This window comes from Cololabis saira, chromosome 4, assembly GCF_033807715.1.
Source record: "Cololabis saira isolate AMF1-May2022 chromosome 4, fColSai1.1, whole genome shotgun sequence".
Classification (NCBI taxonomy): domain Eukaryota; kingdom Metazoa; phylum Chordata; class Actinopteri; order Beloniformes; family Belonidae; genus Cololabis; species Cololabis saira.
The window spans coordinates 51,183,778-51,203,541 of record NC_084590.1 but is presented as its reverse complement, the minus strand read 5'-3'; the positions used below and the strand labels follow the sequence as shown (position 1 = coordinate 51,203,541).

At 41.6% G+C, this 19,764-nt stretch overlaps 1 protein-coding gene across 3 annotated transcripts in view; it reads left to right on the top strand.

The window, feature by feature from the left end:
• The window catches only part of LOC133442130 (zinc finger protein 665-like), a 64,801-nt gene that overhangs the window by 35,286 nt on the left and 9,751 nt on the right, over positions 1–19,764 (top strand). For 2 of the 3 annotated variants that reach the window (XM_061720081.1, XM_061720078.1), the window contains exon 1: positions 12,956–13,176. The exons of the other annotated variant lie outside the window; for it this stretch is intronic. In XM_061720081.1, coding sequence (XP_061576065.1) covers positions 13,042–13,176 — 135 coding nt within the window. In that variant the 5' untranslated portion in view covers positions 12,956–13,041. Of the gene's footprint in view, positions 1–12,955; positions 13,177–19,764 lie in introns of those variants that run through there. 3 annotated transcript variants of the gene reach the window in all.

Below are 19,764 nucleotides of genomic sequence, written 5' to 3'. Positions count from 1 at the left end.
AGCAATTATTACATAAACAATGGCAGGTAAAAATTCCCCTAGTGGGAGAAAAACCTTAAGCCAAACTGTGGCAAGGAAAAACTCCCCTTTAGGAGGGAAGAAACCTGGACCAGGACCTGGACCATAAGGGGGGACCCTCCTGCCGAAGGCCAGACTGGGGGGGTCGGGGACGTCAACAGCACCGCAGGCAGGTGGAAATGGCAGCGGGTTGACCGGGGGTGGGGACCGCAGTCAGGTGGAAGCAGCAGCGGGATGATCAGGGGTGGGGACAGCAGGCAGGTGGAAGCAGCAGCGGCATGATCAGGGGTGGGGACAGCAGGCAGGTGGAAGCAGCAACGGGATGACCTGGGGTGGGGACAGCAGGCAGGTGGAAGCAGCAACGGGATGACCGGCCCAATCATCAAGTCCCAGGTTAGGTGCAGGGTCGGGGAAAGATTGAAAAGGGGCAGGGCCTTTTCATTTGACCATGAGCTAATAATTTACATGCAAACGTTTCTATGTTGCCTGCAATATAAAGTATCTTAGGGTGCTTTCACACCTGTCCCGTTTCAAGCAGTTGTTCCGGAACAGGGAACGTTTCCCCCTAAAGATCGGAACGTTTTGGTATATGTGAACACAGCAATCGCGCTCTGAAACGGCACAAAACAAGCGAGCCGAGATCCTAGGAGAGGTTCAGGTTCAGGTCTCGGCCCGATTCCATTCGAGACCTGAAGCGGTTCATTTTTTTTATTTGTAGTTAGAACATAATCCACACAGCAACCGACACAACTCCATTCATGTGTATGTGTTTACGTTTTCAGTGTTTTCCACCAATAGAGGGCGCTCTCATGCAAGTGCAGCTTTCCCTGGTCAAAGTTAAGGAAGTCAAAGAGCAAATGTTTACATAGTCATAAAATACATTATTTTGTGTCTTTGAAAAATACATGTCAAATGTTCAAAAAACCTTGTTATTTACTTAATGAGTGTTGTTAGAGGAACTGAGTTCATTGATTGGATATTTATTTACAAATGTAGCCACAGATGGAGACAAAATCAATCTTGTATGGAAAAAAGCATTAAAAATCACAATAATCGAAGAATCGAAGCTCCAATAATCGAAATCAAATCTACAATCGTTATAATCGAAGAGTCGAAGCTCCAATAATCAAAATCAAATCGAATCGTGAGGTACCCTTGTTTGCACACCGCTAGTATTGACTAAGGATGCTATATATATGGAGGAGAAACAAACCTATTGTGGTCAAGTGAGCACAGTGTGGAAAGAGAAATATGGTTTTCCTGGTAATCTTGTCACAACTGAAGTACTGACCCTGCAGTTGGCTTTAAAACAAGACATTGTGAAAGCACGGGAGAAGAAAAGAAAAGCAGAATTAAAGGTCCACTATGGATTTTCTGAGCAGTGGCTGGCTGGGAGTAAGAAAAAGAAGGCTGAAAAAATAAATGCAATGATAAAAGAAGATGAAGAAAGGACTTCTTCACGGAGAACCCGTGATGTTGAGGACGGTAATAGGGGACGCCCTAATGACCAGTCGGACTCTGACGACTTAGCTGACCAAAACGAACATGAGACTGCTGAAACGAATACGCGTGACTCCCGTAAGGATCGTAGAGATCCTGTTAAACTGAAAAAGATCTCGAAACGTGCTTTTTCTGCACCATCTCGGGTTCAACCAACCCGAGACGTAAAAACAAAACATAAAGTTGAACCTCGCAAACAAAAGAAAGACTTGTATCCTGTGTCCGACCTTAAACAAATAAAACAAAAACCTGGATATGGTAAAACGAACTCGGGCTCCGGCTCAGACTCTGACTCTGACCCAGGATGTGCCGCGTCCCCCACCGACCTGAGCTGTCCATTAATCCAGGTGGCTAATCCGCGTTACGGTCAAGGGGGTGATGATAACCCCCCATAAGGATAATCAGTAGAAAACGATATAGAGATCCAACAAATCCATTATTCCTTCAGTTAAATTTGTTGAAATTTCATGAATTAATAGATTATAGTATTCTGCAAATTATGTTTAAAGCTCATAAAAAAACTTTACCAATCAACATTCAGAAAAGATTTAAAAAAAGAGAAAGTATAACTTAAAAGGAACAGAGATTTTTATAAAACCAAGATTCAGGACTAAATTGATGGAACGTTGTGTTTCTGTGAAAGGAATCAATTTATGGAACAATCTGAATAAAGAAAACAAAGAATCCAAATCAAACATTACATTCAAAAGAACAATTAAAGCCTGTATGTTAAGGAAATATAACATAAAATGTTGAGTTTGATTGACATACCCGTAGGCGTGGGTAATTTTATTTTAATGTTATTTTTATTTTATTTTAGTTGTTTTTATTCACTTAGTTGTTTTTTTATTAATATTATTTTTAATGTATGTTATTTGTGAAAGGGACAGATCAGATAAGATTCTTCTTCTTTCTGCTCCTTTTCATTCACAAGTTAGGAACATTTGTATTTGTATTGAATTGTTTTGTTTTTTGAATGAAATAAAGAATAAAATGAAATGAAAAAATGAAAATAACCCGACCATTATGGTTTTTCGAGCGTGGTCCAAAGATGGAATGATGAAAGCTGCTGATGGTCTTGCAGACCCATTTCAGGATGCCGACCAGTTCACAACTGACTTGGTAGAATTGATGAACAGCTTTCACCTGAATGGCTTAGAGGTGCTTCATGTAGTCAGTAAAAAACTTGGGCACAGACTTGGACGTATACAAGGTGACTTCACTATAAGACTTTCATAGACCAAATCACAGCATTTCTACCATTAGAAAAGCTAACATTGGAAAAATATAACCGTGGCCATCTCTTTCAAGAATTTTGGTTCTCATTATTTTCTGGTTTAGAGAACTTCATTACGCCTATTGCTGTTTTATTGCTGTCATTTACTTTATGTATCTGTAGGTATTCGAGTTCTGATGCCCCTACTGTTACTTACTGATGTTATTTTCCATATTTTTATTCACTCACTTTTTTTTTAATTTTAGTTTATTTATTTATTTTGTGTGTATGTTTTTGTGTTTTTTTTGGGGGGGGTGGGGTTGTAGGCGAGATTTGGCATGTGTGCACAAAAGAAAATTGTAAGACCTACTGTCATTAAGGATGTTTCTGCCTTTCTTTTGTGAAATAAAAAGATATTGGGAAAAAAAAAACAAAAAAAAAACAAACTTGGACACAGACTTGGACGTGTACAAGGTGACTTCACTGGACATGAAGCAGCAAATCCTCCAGTGATTTTACCTGCTGACTCTCAGGCCTTGACCAAAGCGGTAACACGGTTAAACAATCGCATTATTAAGATCTTCCGTAGGGGAGCAGACTACACCCGTATTGCAGCATGCAAACAAAGGGATCAAGAACCTGCTGAAGAATACGTAGATGGTTTAGAAGCAGTTTTCAGGCATAATTCTGGTATTCCTTATGACCCTGCAGACAATGGAGCTTACCAGCAACAATTGAAAAAAGCGTTCCTGGGGGGACCACTGCCCACAGTGCAACACTTTGTAACGAAGTACTGGGTTCATCAGACCACGGGCTCTGTAGCACACGCTGTGGAATTTGGCGTGCGTATGCTGCAGAAGAAGACACAGAATATGTTGAATACTCAGGAGGAAATTGGGAAAACAGACGGAAATCTGATCACAATTGCTGGCATTGCGGGAAACCTGGGCATGTTTCCAGGGATTGCAAGACTAATCCTGCAAATAAAAGAAAACAGCCACAGCAAGATAAACGCCCAAATAATCCCAACTCAGCCCAACAGAAATGACTAGTACCTGAACCTCCGAAACAGGGTCCAAACGATGTGGTACACATCTTTGCAGCCCTTAAACATGCCCGTCAAAATAATGAACTGCTATTCATAACCCTCAGTATTCAAGGTGAAAACTACCGCTGTCTTTGTGATTCTGGGGCTTGTAGAACTGTTTTACAAACTACTCCCCGAAAAGTAACTTTATCTTCGGATGAAGTAGATGTGAAAACAGCAACGTGGCTAAACATCAGTTGACAAATCCAGTTTTCGCGTGCCACAAGGACACCGGAAGAACATCTTCCTGTCCTGTTCTGGTCGACCCTTCATGCCCAGTAAATTTGTTAGGCAGAGATTTAATGTGCCTGCTGGATATTTCCATCATTGGAACCAAGAGCGGAATGAGAGCAGAGATAACCCCAGCCGATTCTCAGGATGTCTTTGTCGCACAGGGAATGGGGATTCAGGACAATCCAGGACAAACAGAGCCATGTCAAGCTTCGTGCCCTCATCCATCAGACTCATAAACAGCTGATCTTACCTATTCATTTTTGTACCAGCTTTTATACATATTTAAAAAAAAATCCTTGTATTTATCACGCACTTAACGGGGGACTTATATTTTTTGTCTCTCTTTCTCTCGTGTTTTATCTATGCTATGGTTTTACAGCATTTAAGTCCAGCAGTATTTGTGATTGCCCAATGTATGTTGCTTTATATTGATTGTTTGGTTTGTTTCTGTACTGTCCTGTTGCATATATTATCTGTACACGCAATGATGCTGATGCTTTTTCCACAAATGAAGTTCCTAACGGATAAATAAAGTTATTTATTATTATTATTGTTATTACCACTTTATTGGTGGGCCCTAGATCTGGGTAACCAAACAGTAGCAGATTAAATATTGCAAGTTACAAAAACTAAAGTCAAACAGGGGGAATTTATGCCTCGTGACGCCCTCCATGTAACTAAGAGGTATAACACAACCCCTGGCCCAGATCCATCTTATGATACAAAGCTTCATAAACTACGAGATCAGGTCATTACGGTTTCCCATTTGTACATCTCTCCGGATGGAGACTCAGTCTGTTCGGTAATATTGTCTCAAGAACAGAAAAAAACTCCTGTATCAGCCTCTCCCGCACATCTCAGTGTGCAGAGTAACATGCAGAGATTGGAAGGAAATGTCACATATTCTGAGCAGAGCTGAATCAGACACATATGATCCAAAAACGGAAAGAGATGGCTGGCGTACAGGCAGGCGCACTCATTACCTGTGGCGTACACTCATTTGAAGTCCCTTGTTCTTATTCAGCACAAACAGCAGAACTACCCGGGATCGGAGCTCCAACAAACCCCTCTGGAGATGTTGCTGCTGCAGAACCAACCACATGTTTCCAGAACCGACCACATGTTTCCAGAACTGAAGACACACGGGTTGGTGGGACTTTAGATTGTGTGTTTTAACTTTAGATTGTGTTTTAACTTTAGATTGTGTTTTAACTTTAGATTGTGTGTTATAACTTTAGATTATGTGTTTTAACTTTAGATTGTGTGTTTTAACTTTAGATTATGTGTTTTAACTTTAGATTGTGTGTTTTAACTTTAGATTATGTGTTTTAACTTTAGATTATGTGTTTTAACTTTAGATTATGTGTTTTAACTTTAGATTGTGTGTTTTAACTTTAGATTGTGTGTTTTAACTTTAGATTGTGTGTTTTAACTTTATATTGTGTGTTTTAACTTTAGATTGTGTGTTTTAACTTTCGATTATGTGTGTTTTATGGATTACTATGTAGGAACTCCATTACCCAGCATGCCCTAAGCTTAGCACATGCGCAGTAGCTTCAGCAGAGCGCCAGCTGAAAGTGTGGAGTTGTTGTTGCCATGACAACCGCAGTCGGTTATTATAACGGTCGGGGAATAAACGTCTTGATGAGACCAGCTACACGCCTCGTCTGCTATACATTTATATATATTAAGACAGACAACACATGGTGTCAGAATGGGCCGTGAGTAATTATAAGAAGAAGTTTTTACCGCGAGAGAGCCACGGAAGAGGAGTAAGTTTATAAAAACAAAAAAAAAAGTTGCCGGTCTCGACGTGAGATAAACACACACAGCAACGGCTACGCTGGCTGCGACCGACGGTGACAGTGAAACGGGAGAAGAGGGACAGATCGAACAAGTAAAAGAGGATCTGGAGCCCGAATTGGAGGAAAACCAGCAACCAGAAAGAGCTGAGGAAGCCCCATTACCCCGGCGTTCTGTCATGGATAGGCTAAGTCCGCCCACTTGTATGCAGTTGACTGGTAATCTTGCTGATAACTGGAAACGTCTTAAGCAGACATTCAATATATATTTGGCAGCAAGTGGAGCAGGGGGTGATGATGAAAAACTGAAAGCTAACATCCTCTTGCATGTAATTGGAGAAGATGCATTGGACATATATAATAGCTTTCAGCTGAATGATGATAATCTGACTGTGGCAGCGCTAATGAAGCAGTTTGAAGAGTATTTTGTGCCAAAGCAGAATGTGACCTTTGAGAGGTACAAGTTTTTCACCCATGACCAAAAGCAAGGAGTACCTTTTGATCAGTACTTAGCAGAGCTACACACACTGAGCAAGATATGTGAATTTGAGAATCTGAGAGATTCACTAGTGAGGGACAGGATTGTCTGTGGAACAGTGGATAACGCACTCAGAGAAAGACTGCTCAGAGAAAATGGACTTACACTCGATAAATGTGTCAGCAAGTGCAGAGCAGCAGAGACCAGCCGTGCACAAGCAAAAGAGCTGCGGAGAAGTGAAACAGCAGTGCATAAAGAGCAGAGGAAAACAAAAACATTTACCAAACAAAAAGAGAAAGAGTTCACATGTGGTAAATGTGGAGGCAAGCACAAGCCAATCCTGCAACAACTGTGGAAAAAGCAATCATTATGCAAAATGTTGCAAAGCATCTTGAAGAAAGAAGGTTCACACAGTTGAAGAGGATGATGATGAAGAAGAAGAAGATGAATTCATAGCGACGGGTGTGTTGCTAGATAGGAATGGATTTTTGCAAACGGACTGTTTTTCTCTTACGACCTGCTGAGAATAAGTGTTGTGGATTTTACCGTTTATCTTACCTATCGATTCTTTGAGTCAACAGTTTAAGTTTGTGAGTTTAAAAAAAAAAATGAAAAAGTGTAAAGACAATGTTGATGATACATGATTGTGTTTACGCTGTATGCATGTAATTTAATTTATTAATTTAATTTAATTTATTATTTTCTTTGGAGAGAGTATTAATCAGTTGGAATTCTTACTGAGAAAAGTTTTTGAAATGCACTTTAGTTTAGTGTGGTTTTTCTTTAAATGACATTTCTTATTTAGGGGGAAAGATGTGTTGTATGGATTACTATGTAGGAACTCCATTACCCAGCATGCCCTAGGTACTTAGCACATGCGCAGTAGCTTCAGCAGAGCGCCAGCTGAAAGTGTGGAGTTGTTAGAAACTGCCTAAGTGGAACTTTGTTCCCCAAAAAACTAAACAAAAATGATATAGTACATAAATTTGATAAAAAATCAATTGATAAATTAAGAACAATGTACCTAACATTTCCTATACCCCCCAAAACGAAAGAAACGCACTTTAAAATGATGAACAACATTTATCCTTCTAAAGAATTACTTAGATTACGCTTTAATATCGGTGACAATATGTGCACATTCTGTGAAAATGAAATTGAAACTACGGACCATATTTTCTTCTCTTGTGATGCAATACAAACATTCTGGAATAATCTTCACAAATTTATTAAACGGAAAATTGTATCGTTCCATCCTCTATTTCTAAAGATAATGTAACTCTTGGTTTGATCTTGAAAAACAAAAATGATCAACTCTGTTGCAACGTAATCCTCTTTATCCACAAGAATAAGATACTAAAATCATCCCCCAAATGTTGTGTATTTATGAACGAATTTAAAATGTATTAAATCTCTAAAACTTATAACAACAATTAAGGCACAGAATGTATATGATCTCTTAAAGAATTTTCCTACTGAATTGAATAAAATCAGTCTGAATTCCCCCTTATAAAAGCTGCTTTTTTTCCTTACTAGTTTTATTACTTTACTAATTTAATTACTTATTTATATAAGTTCCTTTTATTTCATTATGTCTGTTTATTATTTATTTTATTCAGTCTGTTGCACTTTATGTTAAAGCATTTTAGAATATGTCACATTAGGGTCAGTTTTATGTTCCTTGTTACTCTTTCTGGATTTCTAATGCTGTTTTATATATATATATATATATATATATATATATATATATATATATATATATATATATATTACTATAATGCTGTTTTATTCGTCATTATTCACTCAGCTGTTGTTCTTCTCTATTAATAACGTCATGCCATTCTATGTACTACATTAGTTTAACTGTTGTTTATTATTACTGTTCTAATTGCACATGTACATTATTACTACCTGCCTTGGGAACACCTGAATGTGTTTTCACTAATTGTGACGTCGGACTTTTCTATAAAGTTTCTAAAAAAAAAAAGTGTGGAGTTGTTGTTGTTGCCATGACAACCGCAGTCGGTTATTCTAACGGTCGGGGAATAAACGTGGTGATGAGACCAGCTACACATATACATTTATATATATAAATGTATATGTGTAGCTATATGTGTACCGTCTTCATATATATATATGAAGACAGACAACACAGTATGTGTTTCAACGTCACAATAAAACACTAACTGGTCCGTGTTTCCGCCACGTTCACACATTCAGACGGAAACACGTTTAAAACACGTTTCAAAGTCTCCGAGGAAGATCACGTGTTTGTGTTTTCTGGTTCCGTTCAAAGTTTGTGACCTGCAGAACCTGCAGAACCTGGACCTGAACACTGACCTGCAGACCAGAGGAAGATCCCGCTCTGGTCCTGATGCTGGACTCCTGGTCCCGGTCCATCTCCGAGTCCTAGTCCTGGTTCTGATCCTGCAGATCTTCAATCGTCTGCAAAACCTCCACTGTGACAATAGTATACGGCTGCAGACCCGGAGGCAGCAGATCTGAGCAGCAGATCTGAACCGCAGTTCTAGACGTCACAGAGCCCCCTACTGGATGACTGTAGAACTGCAACTAGTAGAACTGCACTGCAACTAAATCAGCGTTCCACCTTAATAAATATATGAAGATTTAATTGATAATGAGGCATGGAGCTTAAATATGAAGATTTAATTGATAATGAGGCATGGAGCTTAAATATGAAGATTTAATTGATAATGAGGCTCAATATATGAAGATTTAATTGATAATGAGGATGGAGCTTATAATTAAAGAACTTACTTCCAGGGTAAACGGCAGGGATCCGTAGCTCATTCAGCACTATTTCAGATGTCATTTGTAGAGCATAGGTCTTTGCTGGTAGGCTCTTTTTTTGTGGCAAGAGATTTTAGATCATAGGCAGCACCAGTAGGTGCAGTTAAGACTGTTATCAAATTAAGGTGAAATTTTAAATTATTTCTTTAAATCATGAATGAGGCAAAATATAAAAAAATTAGTCTTTACTTGTTTTTAGCCTAATGACAATAAATATATATTTAAACACTGAGCAACCATAAACATAGATAATGTGGTGATTGAGGCTTGGTATTTTACCATGTCTCTGCAGGACTGTTATATGCACAGAATTATAAAGGTGTTGCAATTGCGTGAATATGAAAAGAGACTGGGACAGAGAAGATGACAACTGTCTTGCCACTGACAGAGAGGACTAAGATGTGGCGTTTAGTGGGATATATTACAGAGAAGATGACAACTGTCTTGAACAAAACTTGAACAGCATTGATCAAACCCACTACAACATAGTGTATTTGGGTGTCAAGTCCTCACTTTTGTTGTAGTAATTGTTAAAAAAAGAAATAAAAGAAATAAAAACACTTTGATATACTGAAATGGTAAGTATGGTAGTATTAAGTCCAAAGTTCCCAAACAGAACAATATAACATTTATTTAACAATATAACTTGGGGTAAACAATTGTCTCATCTTGATGAAATGTACAGTATATAATATATATTCAGTGCAGGTGCAGTCACATCCCACATTAAAGAGATCTGCAGAGAAAAAAAAACAGCTGAAAAAACACTCAATACAAATCACAATCAACACCAGGGAGGTGATGGTGGTGGTTGGTGTCTGGGGGGTGGTGGTGGTTGGTGGGACTGTAGGGTTGGAAACTGGTTTCTTCTTGCACCAATGTATATGTTTAATAAAATCGTCTTTCCGTTTTATTGTTGAACTGCAGTATGGACAGTGATAATGCAGCTGCGGCCGACATCCCAGTCCACATCTGTGAATGGTGTATTCTTAAACATAAGCACAGATATAAATATGATTATATAATCAGTTTTCCATTACAAATTGTCACTTAAAAATACAAATCCTGCATCAACAATGAAGTTCCAGCATGCACTACATGCACACACACACACAGGGAGAATGTTTTCAAACTTTACCTTCATGGCTAACTCTGTTAAAATGAAGATCCATGTGTATCTGACATTTGTTCAACGGGGAGGGGTAGTAAACTGTAGGACTGCAGAATGGACAGTGGTAGTTATTGCAGCATGATGTGCATCTGTGAAGTTGGGGCAAGGCCCTTCCTTTCTGGATTGTTATGTGTACCTAAAAAAGAGTGTTCAATTAGTCCAAGTTAATATTTTTACACTGTTTTACAGACAAAACTGGGCCAAAACCTAATAACGGACAAATATACATTTTCATCTTATGCACTGGATTAGCTAAATTTCTGTCCACAAAATATAGGCTATATAGTGATATAAATGTGAATAGTTATATAAACACACATAATGTATAATATGAATAAAAAGATAAGTTAAGATAAGATTCCTTCAATTGTCCCACAATGGGGAAATCCACAGTTACAGCAGCAACTGCACAGTTGATTGAAGAGTAGCAATAACAAACAATATATGAACAATGAATTATTAGGACGAAAAAAATAACAACCCTAACAATAATAGTAAAAATATATAATCAATATAATAACCATGACATTATTTACAAGATTAATCTTGGTAATGATTGGTAATATACCAGAGATCATGTTCTTATTGCACATAATAAATGAAAAATATATATTGCAGACAATAGAAATTGTGCCACGTATTAGTAGTATTCATGCTACAAAATTAGTCATAAAATTGGAGCTAGTTCATGTTTATATTTATATATATATATATATATATATATATATATATATATATAGGACCTTCATGCTTTTCTCATGTAATCCACATCACAAGTAAAACATTTTAGCCTACGCACTTTTCTGACTATCGTGGCAAATAGTCATTAACGTTAATTTCTCTGTCAAATTTAACTTAACAATATAGTTTGTGGATCATGTTAGGCATTTCACTGATTGATTAAATCACTTTTGCAGATCAATTAAGTGCCAATATATCTTGAAAAGAATACACAAAAAATGTGATTCACGGTAATACTCACACTCCGGTCGTCATCCATCTTGAAAAAGGAGAAAACAGCACGCTGCCGGAAAAAAACGAGAAGTCTCGATCTGAACTGTTGATTTAGTTGCAGTTATAAAGTAATCCAGTAGGGGGCTCTGTGACGTCTAGAACTGCGGTTCAGATCTGCTGCTCAGATCTGCTGCCTCCGGGTCTGCAGCCATACCCTTCTCCACTGTGAGGACGGAACCGGAACCACGTGACCTCTTTTAAAAAAAACTTTATTATCCAAACTTGCTGAACAAACATCAACCAGGTTTAAATAGTTGGAACCTGATATTGAAATGATTGTTAATTATATGACTGTAACAGATAAGATCCCATTGAAAAAACCCTCAGGGAATACCTTTAATTATAAATAAATACTAACAATAACTGGAGTAAGTAGCTAAAACACAAAGGTTAGGAAGACGACAAAACCAAATGAGCAGAATGATCAGTGGAAGGTGGAGCTGCTTTAAGTTTCCAGAACAGACTCTTGGCAGGTACGTCGTCTAGTTGTTCTCCAGGTCCACGTATCTGAAAGAGAAACACATTTTATATAAATTATTTTTATATTTTTTTCAAGTTTTTTCAGTTTTTTTCAGATTTTTTTCAAGTTTTTTCAGGGTTTTTTTCAAGTTTTTCAAGTTTTTTTTTCATTTTTTTTCAAGTTTTTTCAGGTTTTTTCGTTTTTTTTTCAGGTTTGTTTCAAGTTTTTTCAGTTTTTTTCAAGTTTCTTCAAGTTTTTTTCAGTTTTTTTTTCAAGTTTTTTCAGGTTTTTTCATTTTATTTCAGATTTTTTTCAAGTTTTTTCAGGTTTTTTCAAGTTTCTTCCAGTTTTTTTCAGTTTTTTTTCAAGTTTTTTCAGGTTTTTTTTCAAGTTTTTCAAGTTTTTTTCAGGTTTTTTTCGTTTTTTTCAGGTTTCTTTCAAGTTTTTTCAGTTTTTTTCATATTTTTTCAAGTTATTCAGGTTTTTTCAAGTTTTTTCAGGTTTTTTTCAGGTTTTTTCAAGTTTTTCAGGTCTTTTTTTAAGTTTTTTCAAGTTTTATTCAAGTTTCTTCAAGTTTTTTCAGGTTTTTTCAGGTTTTTTCAAGTTTTTTCAAGTTTTTTACAGGTTTTCAATTTTTCAGGTTTTTTTCAAGTTTTTCCAAGTTTTTTTCATTTTTTTCAGGTTTTTTCAATTTTTTCAGGTTTTTTTCAAGTTTTTTCAAGTTTTTTCAAGTTTTTTCAGGTTTTATTCAAATTTTTTCAGGTTTTTTCATTTTTTTCAGGTTTCTTTCAAGTTTTTTCATTTTCTTTTCAAGTTTTTCAGGACCATATTAAGGTATAAAACACATTGTGGTTTTCTAAAGAATTCTAGAATGAGTTTTCCTCCTTCCTCCTCCGTTTGGTGTTGCACTTCATGTATTCGTCCAGCAGATGGCGACATTTCCCCGAAACACCGCCCGCCACATGAAGCCGCTCTGGGTCCTAAAACCTGGTTGATGTTTGTTCAGCAAGTTTGGATAATAAAGGTTTTTTTTTTTTTTTTTTTAAAAAGAGGTCACGTGGTTCCGGTTCCGTCCTCACACTGGAGGTTTTGCAGACGAACTTTTAGATGGAAGATCTGCAGGATCAGAACCAGGTTATTTATTTATTTATTTATTTATTATTTTGTTTTGTTTGTAGTGTTTGACATACATTCATTTTTAGAGATCGGTTAGATACCTAGTCCATATTCCAGATCAGTGGGTGGCGGTAATGCACCCGAAAGCTGTTTGCCAACCGCCAATAAAACCAAGAGAAGAAGAAGAAGATCAGAACCAGGACCAGGACCAGGACCAGGACCAGGAGTCCAGCATCAGGACCAGAGCGGGATCTTCCTCTGGTCTGCAGGTCAGTTTTCCGTCTGATATGATCATGATCTGGTATGATCTCCTGCTAACCATAGACACATATAAAGGCTAGATGACTCGTCCGCGCTGCTGCCAATGCAGAGCGACGTCGTCACACGGCGGCCATCTTGCCACAGGAGACTCGCTCACTCATAACATTGTGTTTAATGGAGCATGTACTGCTTAAACAACCTTAACTTGCTCAATTCTCAACAGATTTTCAAACAGTTTGGTTTGTTATGAACGTCAGAGATGTAGTTATGACACTGCATACTTGTGAATAATTATAAACATTGAAAAACGTACTTTTATATGAAAATAACCAGAAACAGATTGCTATGACATGGTATTTATATTAAATCAAAATTTCTATAGTATTCTTAGTAATATTTATATTTACATTATACATATATTATTACCTTTCAACATGTATAATATATATATATATATATATATATATATATATATATATATATATATATATATATATATGCGGGCTATGAGACCTCCTGATGTGGATGGCTCCCTGTTACCGTTGCCATGACATATTTAAAGTTTTTCTATTGTGCTAAAGCCTGGTCTGTGTTGAACTGCAGTTGCTCACAGATAATCTTAATGTGATCATCTCCATAGTTCAGAAACTGTACATCTGTGCTCTTAGGGAGGCAGAGAAGGCCTGGAACACAGGGCAGGCCTCCTTGAACCGATTATCCAGGTTTTTCACAAGCTCTGTGCTGTAGCTCTGGACCAATGTTGTAAGAAAGTGCATGATTTTAGGATCCTTTTCACCACTGAGTTCTAAAGCTGCACATGGACCATCAGAAGCAACATGGTCACTCAGGTCTTTGACAACATCATAGTTGGTCTGGATGTCCTGAATCATAGCTTTTGTATGTTCAAGAGATGGCTTCAGACATGAATAACATGTGTGGTCTTTTTGAAACATCTTGGACAATGTATTCAGGTGAGGTAACACTTTGTTAAGCATCAGTAGTGTACCAACAAACTTACTGTTGTTCATACGTTGTAAAAGACCAGCTGCAGTTGCATCATTATCTTGAAGGTCTCTGAAAGTCTGGAGTAGTGGGACTAAATGTTGGCTAACACTGGCAACAGCTTTGCCTGTTGAAAGCCACCTTGTACGACATGCTTTCTGCACTTTAACACTGAGCTTTTTGTTCATCTTTTTCCCAGCTTCAGCATCCAACATTCTAGTGATTTTACAGGCCTTTACAAATGCTGCAGAGTGCTTTGGGTATTCAAGCCATTTCCAGACCTGTTTCAATGTTGTCTCAACAACTTGAATGTACTTTACAAAGTCATAAGTGTCCCCACATGCCAGTGCAAGACGGTGATTAATACAATGACTTTGAATCATAATTACTGCGGTCTTCTTCAGGCGTACTCCAACTCCTGACTTGGAACCGGTCATTACACTTGCTCCATCTGAACCAAAACCACAGAGATTCCGAGGAGGCAATCCACATTCTTTCAGCTCCTCAATGATGAGCTCTGTGATGGTTTCTGCATTTGCAGATGGACTGTTTTCAAGTACATCCTTGATTTCCAGGAAGTCAAAATGAGTCTCGCCATGAACATCAACGTAACCAATGTAAATTAATAACTGCTCAATCACAGCAATGTCAGAGACTTCATCCACTAAAATACTATAATATTTGGCATCCTTGACTTTTGAAATACGTTTCTTTTTAATCAGCTGGCCTAAAAGCAGTCTCATATTTTTCTGGCTTCTTTGGCTTCTTTGTTGAAAATGCTTCATTTCTGAGAGCCCCAAATCCTCTTCCAGTTCTAGGAGAGATTTCAACTTGCAGTTTGCCACTTCCTCCTTGCCAAGCCAATACGTGGAAAGGAAACAGTTGGTTGTGACTGTGTCTCTTGCTTGTTTTGCAGACTGATACTGAGCAGCCAAGGAGGAATGTCTTCTCTCCATCTCTTTTAGATAGGTTTCCTTGTGTGTATTGGATATGGATATGGCATGTTCTTTTATGGCACTCTGTTTGAAATTTATGGAGGCTGAGAGTTGAATGTTTCCTGTGTAGTGAATGTTACGGACATAATTCACCTTATTCATCAAGTGTGGTCCCACACACCGTTCATTATTAAATGCAGTATATTGTCCTTCATGCAACTAGTATGGTTCAGGGATGAGGCCCCTTTAAATGTGGTCATGACGTTGAGCTCCATGCGGTTCTAGCTGCTGGACAGCTCCATTTTGTGTTTCAGTGTTCTGAAGTTTTCTAATAAAACAACACACGTTTTTTGAATGGGAAATTGTCTCCGCATTTTTCTGCAATTCCCACACTGGTGACCCCGACGTTTGTCTGCTGGACGTATCCAGAGACACGACACGACCATGTCTACGAACGCTGTTACCCTCAAACTCCCCGAATTCTGGGAATCGTCGGCATCTGCATGGTTCGCCCAGACTGAAGCGCAGTTCGCGTTGCGGGAGATCACCGCCGATACGACGAAATACTACTACGTTGTGTCGGCTCTCGGAAATTCAACTGCATCCAGAGTGGTGAGCCTTCTTAAAAATCCCCCGGCGACGGATAAATATATAGCTCTCAAGTCTCACCTGTTGAAGACGTTTGAACTGTCGGATGCTGAGAGAGCCAGCCGGCTTTTCTCCCTTCAGGGACTGGGTGACAACAAGCCGTCCGAGCTCATGGACCGCATGCTGGATCTCCTGGGTGAACACAGACCCGATTTTCTTTTCACCCAACTTTTTCTGCGTCAGCTGCCCTCCCAAGTCAGGGCTGCTCTGGCCAACACCGCGATCACTGACTGTCGGAGACTGGCTGAGGAGGCTGATAAGTTTTTTCTGGCGAGTCAGGGAGAGTTTGTGGCGGCGTTCCTCCCCGCGCAGCCCGCTCCGGTGACGCGGGACGGCTCCGCGCTCGTTGCTGCGGCCGCTTCTCCCCGGCAACACTCTTCTGCTCCACAACAGGTCGGCTTGTGTTTTTATCACACAAAGTTCGGACCCAAGGCTACCAAGTGCCGTTCGCCGTGCAGTTTTGGCGGGCCGGGAAACGCCCGGGCCGGCGCTCAGTGGCCATGAGCGTCGGCCGCGGAGGCAGGCTGCTTTTCATCCGGGACAGCATCTCCGGACGGCGGTTCCTGTGCGACACGGGCGCTCAGAGGAGCGTCCTGCCCGCATCCCGTTTGGACATGGTGACTGACAGCCACGGCCCCCCCATGGAGGCTGCCAACGGCAGCCCCATCCGCACATACGGACTGAGGTATGTTGAGTTGTGTTTTGGAGGACAGCGGTTTGGATGGGACTTTGTTACGGCAAAGGTTGCTTTTCCCCTCCTCGGCGCCGATTTTCTGTGTGCACATGGACTTTTGATAGATGTAAAGAACCGCCGTTTGATTGATGCCGTCACGTTTTGTTCTTTTGCGTGTGAGGTCAGCGGGACTGAATCCGTACATTTATCTAGTTTGCTCTCGGTTTCGGATGATTTCCACCGTCTGTTTGCCGAGTTTCCAGCGATCACTCGGCCCACTTTCTCTGCGTCTGCTGTGAAGCATGGTGTCGAGCATCACATCGCCACTACTGGTCCGCCCGTCTACGCCCGCGCTCGGCGCCTCGACCCGACCAAGCTTGGCGTTGCAAAGGCTGAGTTTGCAAACATGGAACGCCTGGGTATAGTCCGCCGCTCCGACAGCCCGTGGGCGTCGCCTCTCCACATTGTCCCCAAGCCAGGGGGCGGCTGGCGCCCGTGTGGTGACTACCGGCGGCTTAATGACGCAACGACACCTGACCGATACCCGGTCCCGAACATACAGGATTTTTCAGCGCACCTGGCGGGTAAGGTGATTTTTTCGAAGGTGGACCTCGTCCGAGGATATCATCAGGTGCCGGTACACACGCTGGACATTCCCAAAACAGCTGTGATCACACCATTTGGTCTTTTCGAGTTCCTGCGCATGCCATTTGGCCTTAAAAATGCAGCCCAGTCTTTTCAACGCCTAATGGACTCTGTGTTACGGGACTTGCCTTTTCTTTTCGTGTACCTGGATGACATCTTGGTAGCGAGTGCGTCCAAATCTCAGCACCTGTCACACCTCCGAGCTCTTTTTGAGCGGCTTAGCCGACACGGGCTGATTGTTAACCCTGCCAAGTGCCAATTTGGTCTCTCCACCATTGACTTTCTGGGACACAGGGTTACTAAGGATGGTGCAGTCCCTCTCCCATCAAAAGTGGAGGCGGTCACGCGGTTCCCGCGCCCGCTGACCGTAAAATCCCTGCAAGAATTCCTTGGCATGGTGAACTTTTACCACCGCTTCATCCCTCAAGCTGCTCAGCTCATGCAACCCTTGCATGAGGCCTTGAAAGGTAAACCTAAGCACCTTGTGAACTGGTCTGAGTGCATGGACAAGGCTTTTGCTGCCACCAAAGCAGCCCTGGCGGACGCCACCATGCTGGCGCATCCTTCCCCAACAGCCTCCATCGCCATCACCTCAGACGCCTCAGATTACGCTGTTGGTGCGGTTTACGAGCAGTGGGTAGACGGGGCCTGGCAGCCACTGGCCTTCTTTAGCCGTCAGTTGCGTCCCAGCGAGCGAAAGTACAGCACTTTCGATCGGGAGCTGCTTGGTCTCTACCTCGCCATCAGACACTTTCGTTCCCTGCTGGAAGGACGACATTTCACTGCTTTTGTCGACCACAAGCCACTGACTTTTGCCATGGCTAAGGTGGCTGAGCCGTGGTCCGCCCGCCAGCAACGTCATCTGTCGTTCATTTCCGAGTTCACCACGGACTTGCGGCATGTTGCCGGTAAGAACAACCACGTTGCAGACTGCCTGTCACGGGCTGTGGCTGGGGCGGTCCATCTTGGTTTTGATTATGCCCGCATGGCAGCAGATCAGGCCATGGACCCTGACGTGCAGCTCCTGAAGGCCTCTACCACAGGGCTTAAGATCGAGGACGTGGTCTTTGGTGATACTAGTACCACGCTCCTGTGTGACGTCTCCACAGGCAGTCCTCGGCCCATTGTTCCCTCAGGGTGGAGACGACAGGTGTTTGATGCCATACATGGTCTCTCACATCCGGGTTCGAAGGCGTCGCAGAGACTGGTTGCGGCAAAATTTGTCTGGCACGGCCTCAAGAAGGACGTTAGGGACTGGGCTAACACCTGTGTCGAGTGCCAACGAGCCAAGGTCCACCGCCACACTAAAGCCCCGCTAGAGTTGTTCCCGGTTCCTGAGAGACGTTTTGACCATGTTAATGTGGATCTGGTCGGCCCTCTGCCCTCCTCTCACGGTTTCTCGTACCTGTTGACCATGGTTGACAGGACAACCCGGTGGCCTGAGGCAGTGCCATTGACGTCGGTGGCATCTGTGGAGGTGGCACGGGCTTTTCTCAGCACCTGGGTTGCTCGTTTTGGCACTCCGTCAGATATATCCTCTGACCGAGGCGCACAGTTCACGTCTGAACTGTGGACAGCTGTGGCACAGAACCTCGGAGTTAAACTCCACCGCACTACTGCCTATCACCCACAGGCTAACGGCCTGCCTCAGTCGCACGTCCCGGCTGCACTTAAGGCGGCTGATTATGTTTTCATTCGCCGCGATGCCCACCGGGGACCGCTACACCCGCCCTACGAGGGCCCATTCCGGGTTTTGGAGGCAGGGGACAAACATTTTGTGGTGGACATGGGCGGTAAACCGGAGCGCCTCTCCATCGACCGCCTCAAACCAGCTCACTTAGACGTGGGTAAGCCTGTTGAACTCGCCCAACCCCCACGACGGGGGCGGCCTCCTGCTCGGCCCCCGCCCCCTGTTCCCCCCCCTCCCCAGCCTCCCGCGCTGCCTGCCCCGCACCTGTGTCACGACGTGACCCCTGCCGCAGTCAGCTCGAATCAGCCTCCGGTACAGCGCAGCCGCTGTGGACGGTTGATACGCCCCCCTCCCCGGTGACTGATGTGTTTTTCTTTTTTTTCAAATATGGTGAATTCTGGGGGGACCTGTGTAGTGAATGTTACGGACATAATTCACCTTATTCATCAAGTGTGGTCCCACACACCGTTCATTATTAAATGCAGTATATTGTCCTTCATGCAACTAGTATGGTTCAGGGATGAGGCCCCTTTAAATGTGGTCATGACGTTGAGCTCCATGCGGTTCTAGCTGCTGGACAGCTCCATTTTGTGTTTCAGTGTTCTGAAGTTTTCTAATAAAACAACACACGTTTTTTGAATGGGAAATTGTCTCCGCGTTTTTCTGCAATTCCCACACCTGTTTATTAAACTTGTTAGAGGAATTGTGGATTCTGCAAAGCAAGCAGAACATCCCCTTTCCTTCAATGTATATCAGCCACCACAGACCTGTCTCCTCTGAATAAGCAATGTCCTTATTAGTGAGCCAACTATGTTTGAACAGGGTCTTGCCTCCCTCCTTAAGTCTAGACAGCTCTGTATTTGAAAGAGCAGAGCACACAGCTGAGCAGGTGTAAGAAGAGTGGAGAGTCTTGCTCTTCATTGCCTCTGGAAAGTACTCTTCCAATAGTGGGATGACTTCAGAAGGAGGGACAATATTCTTGTCTGTCTCTGTTGCCCTGCCT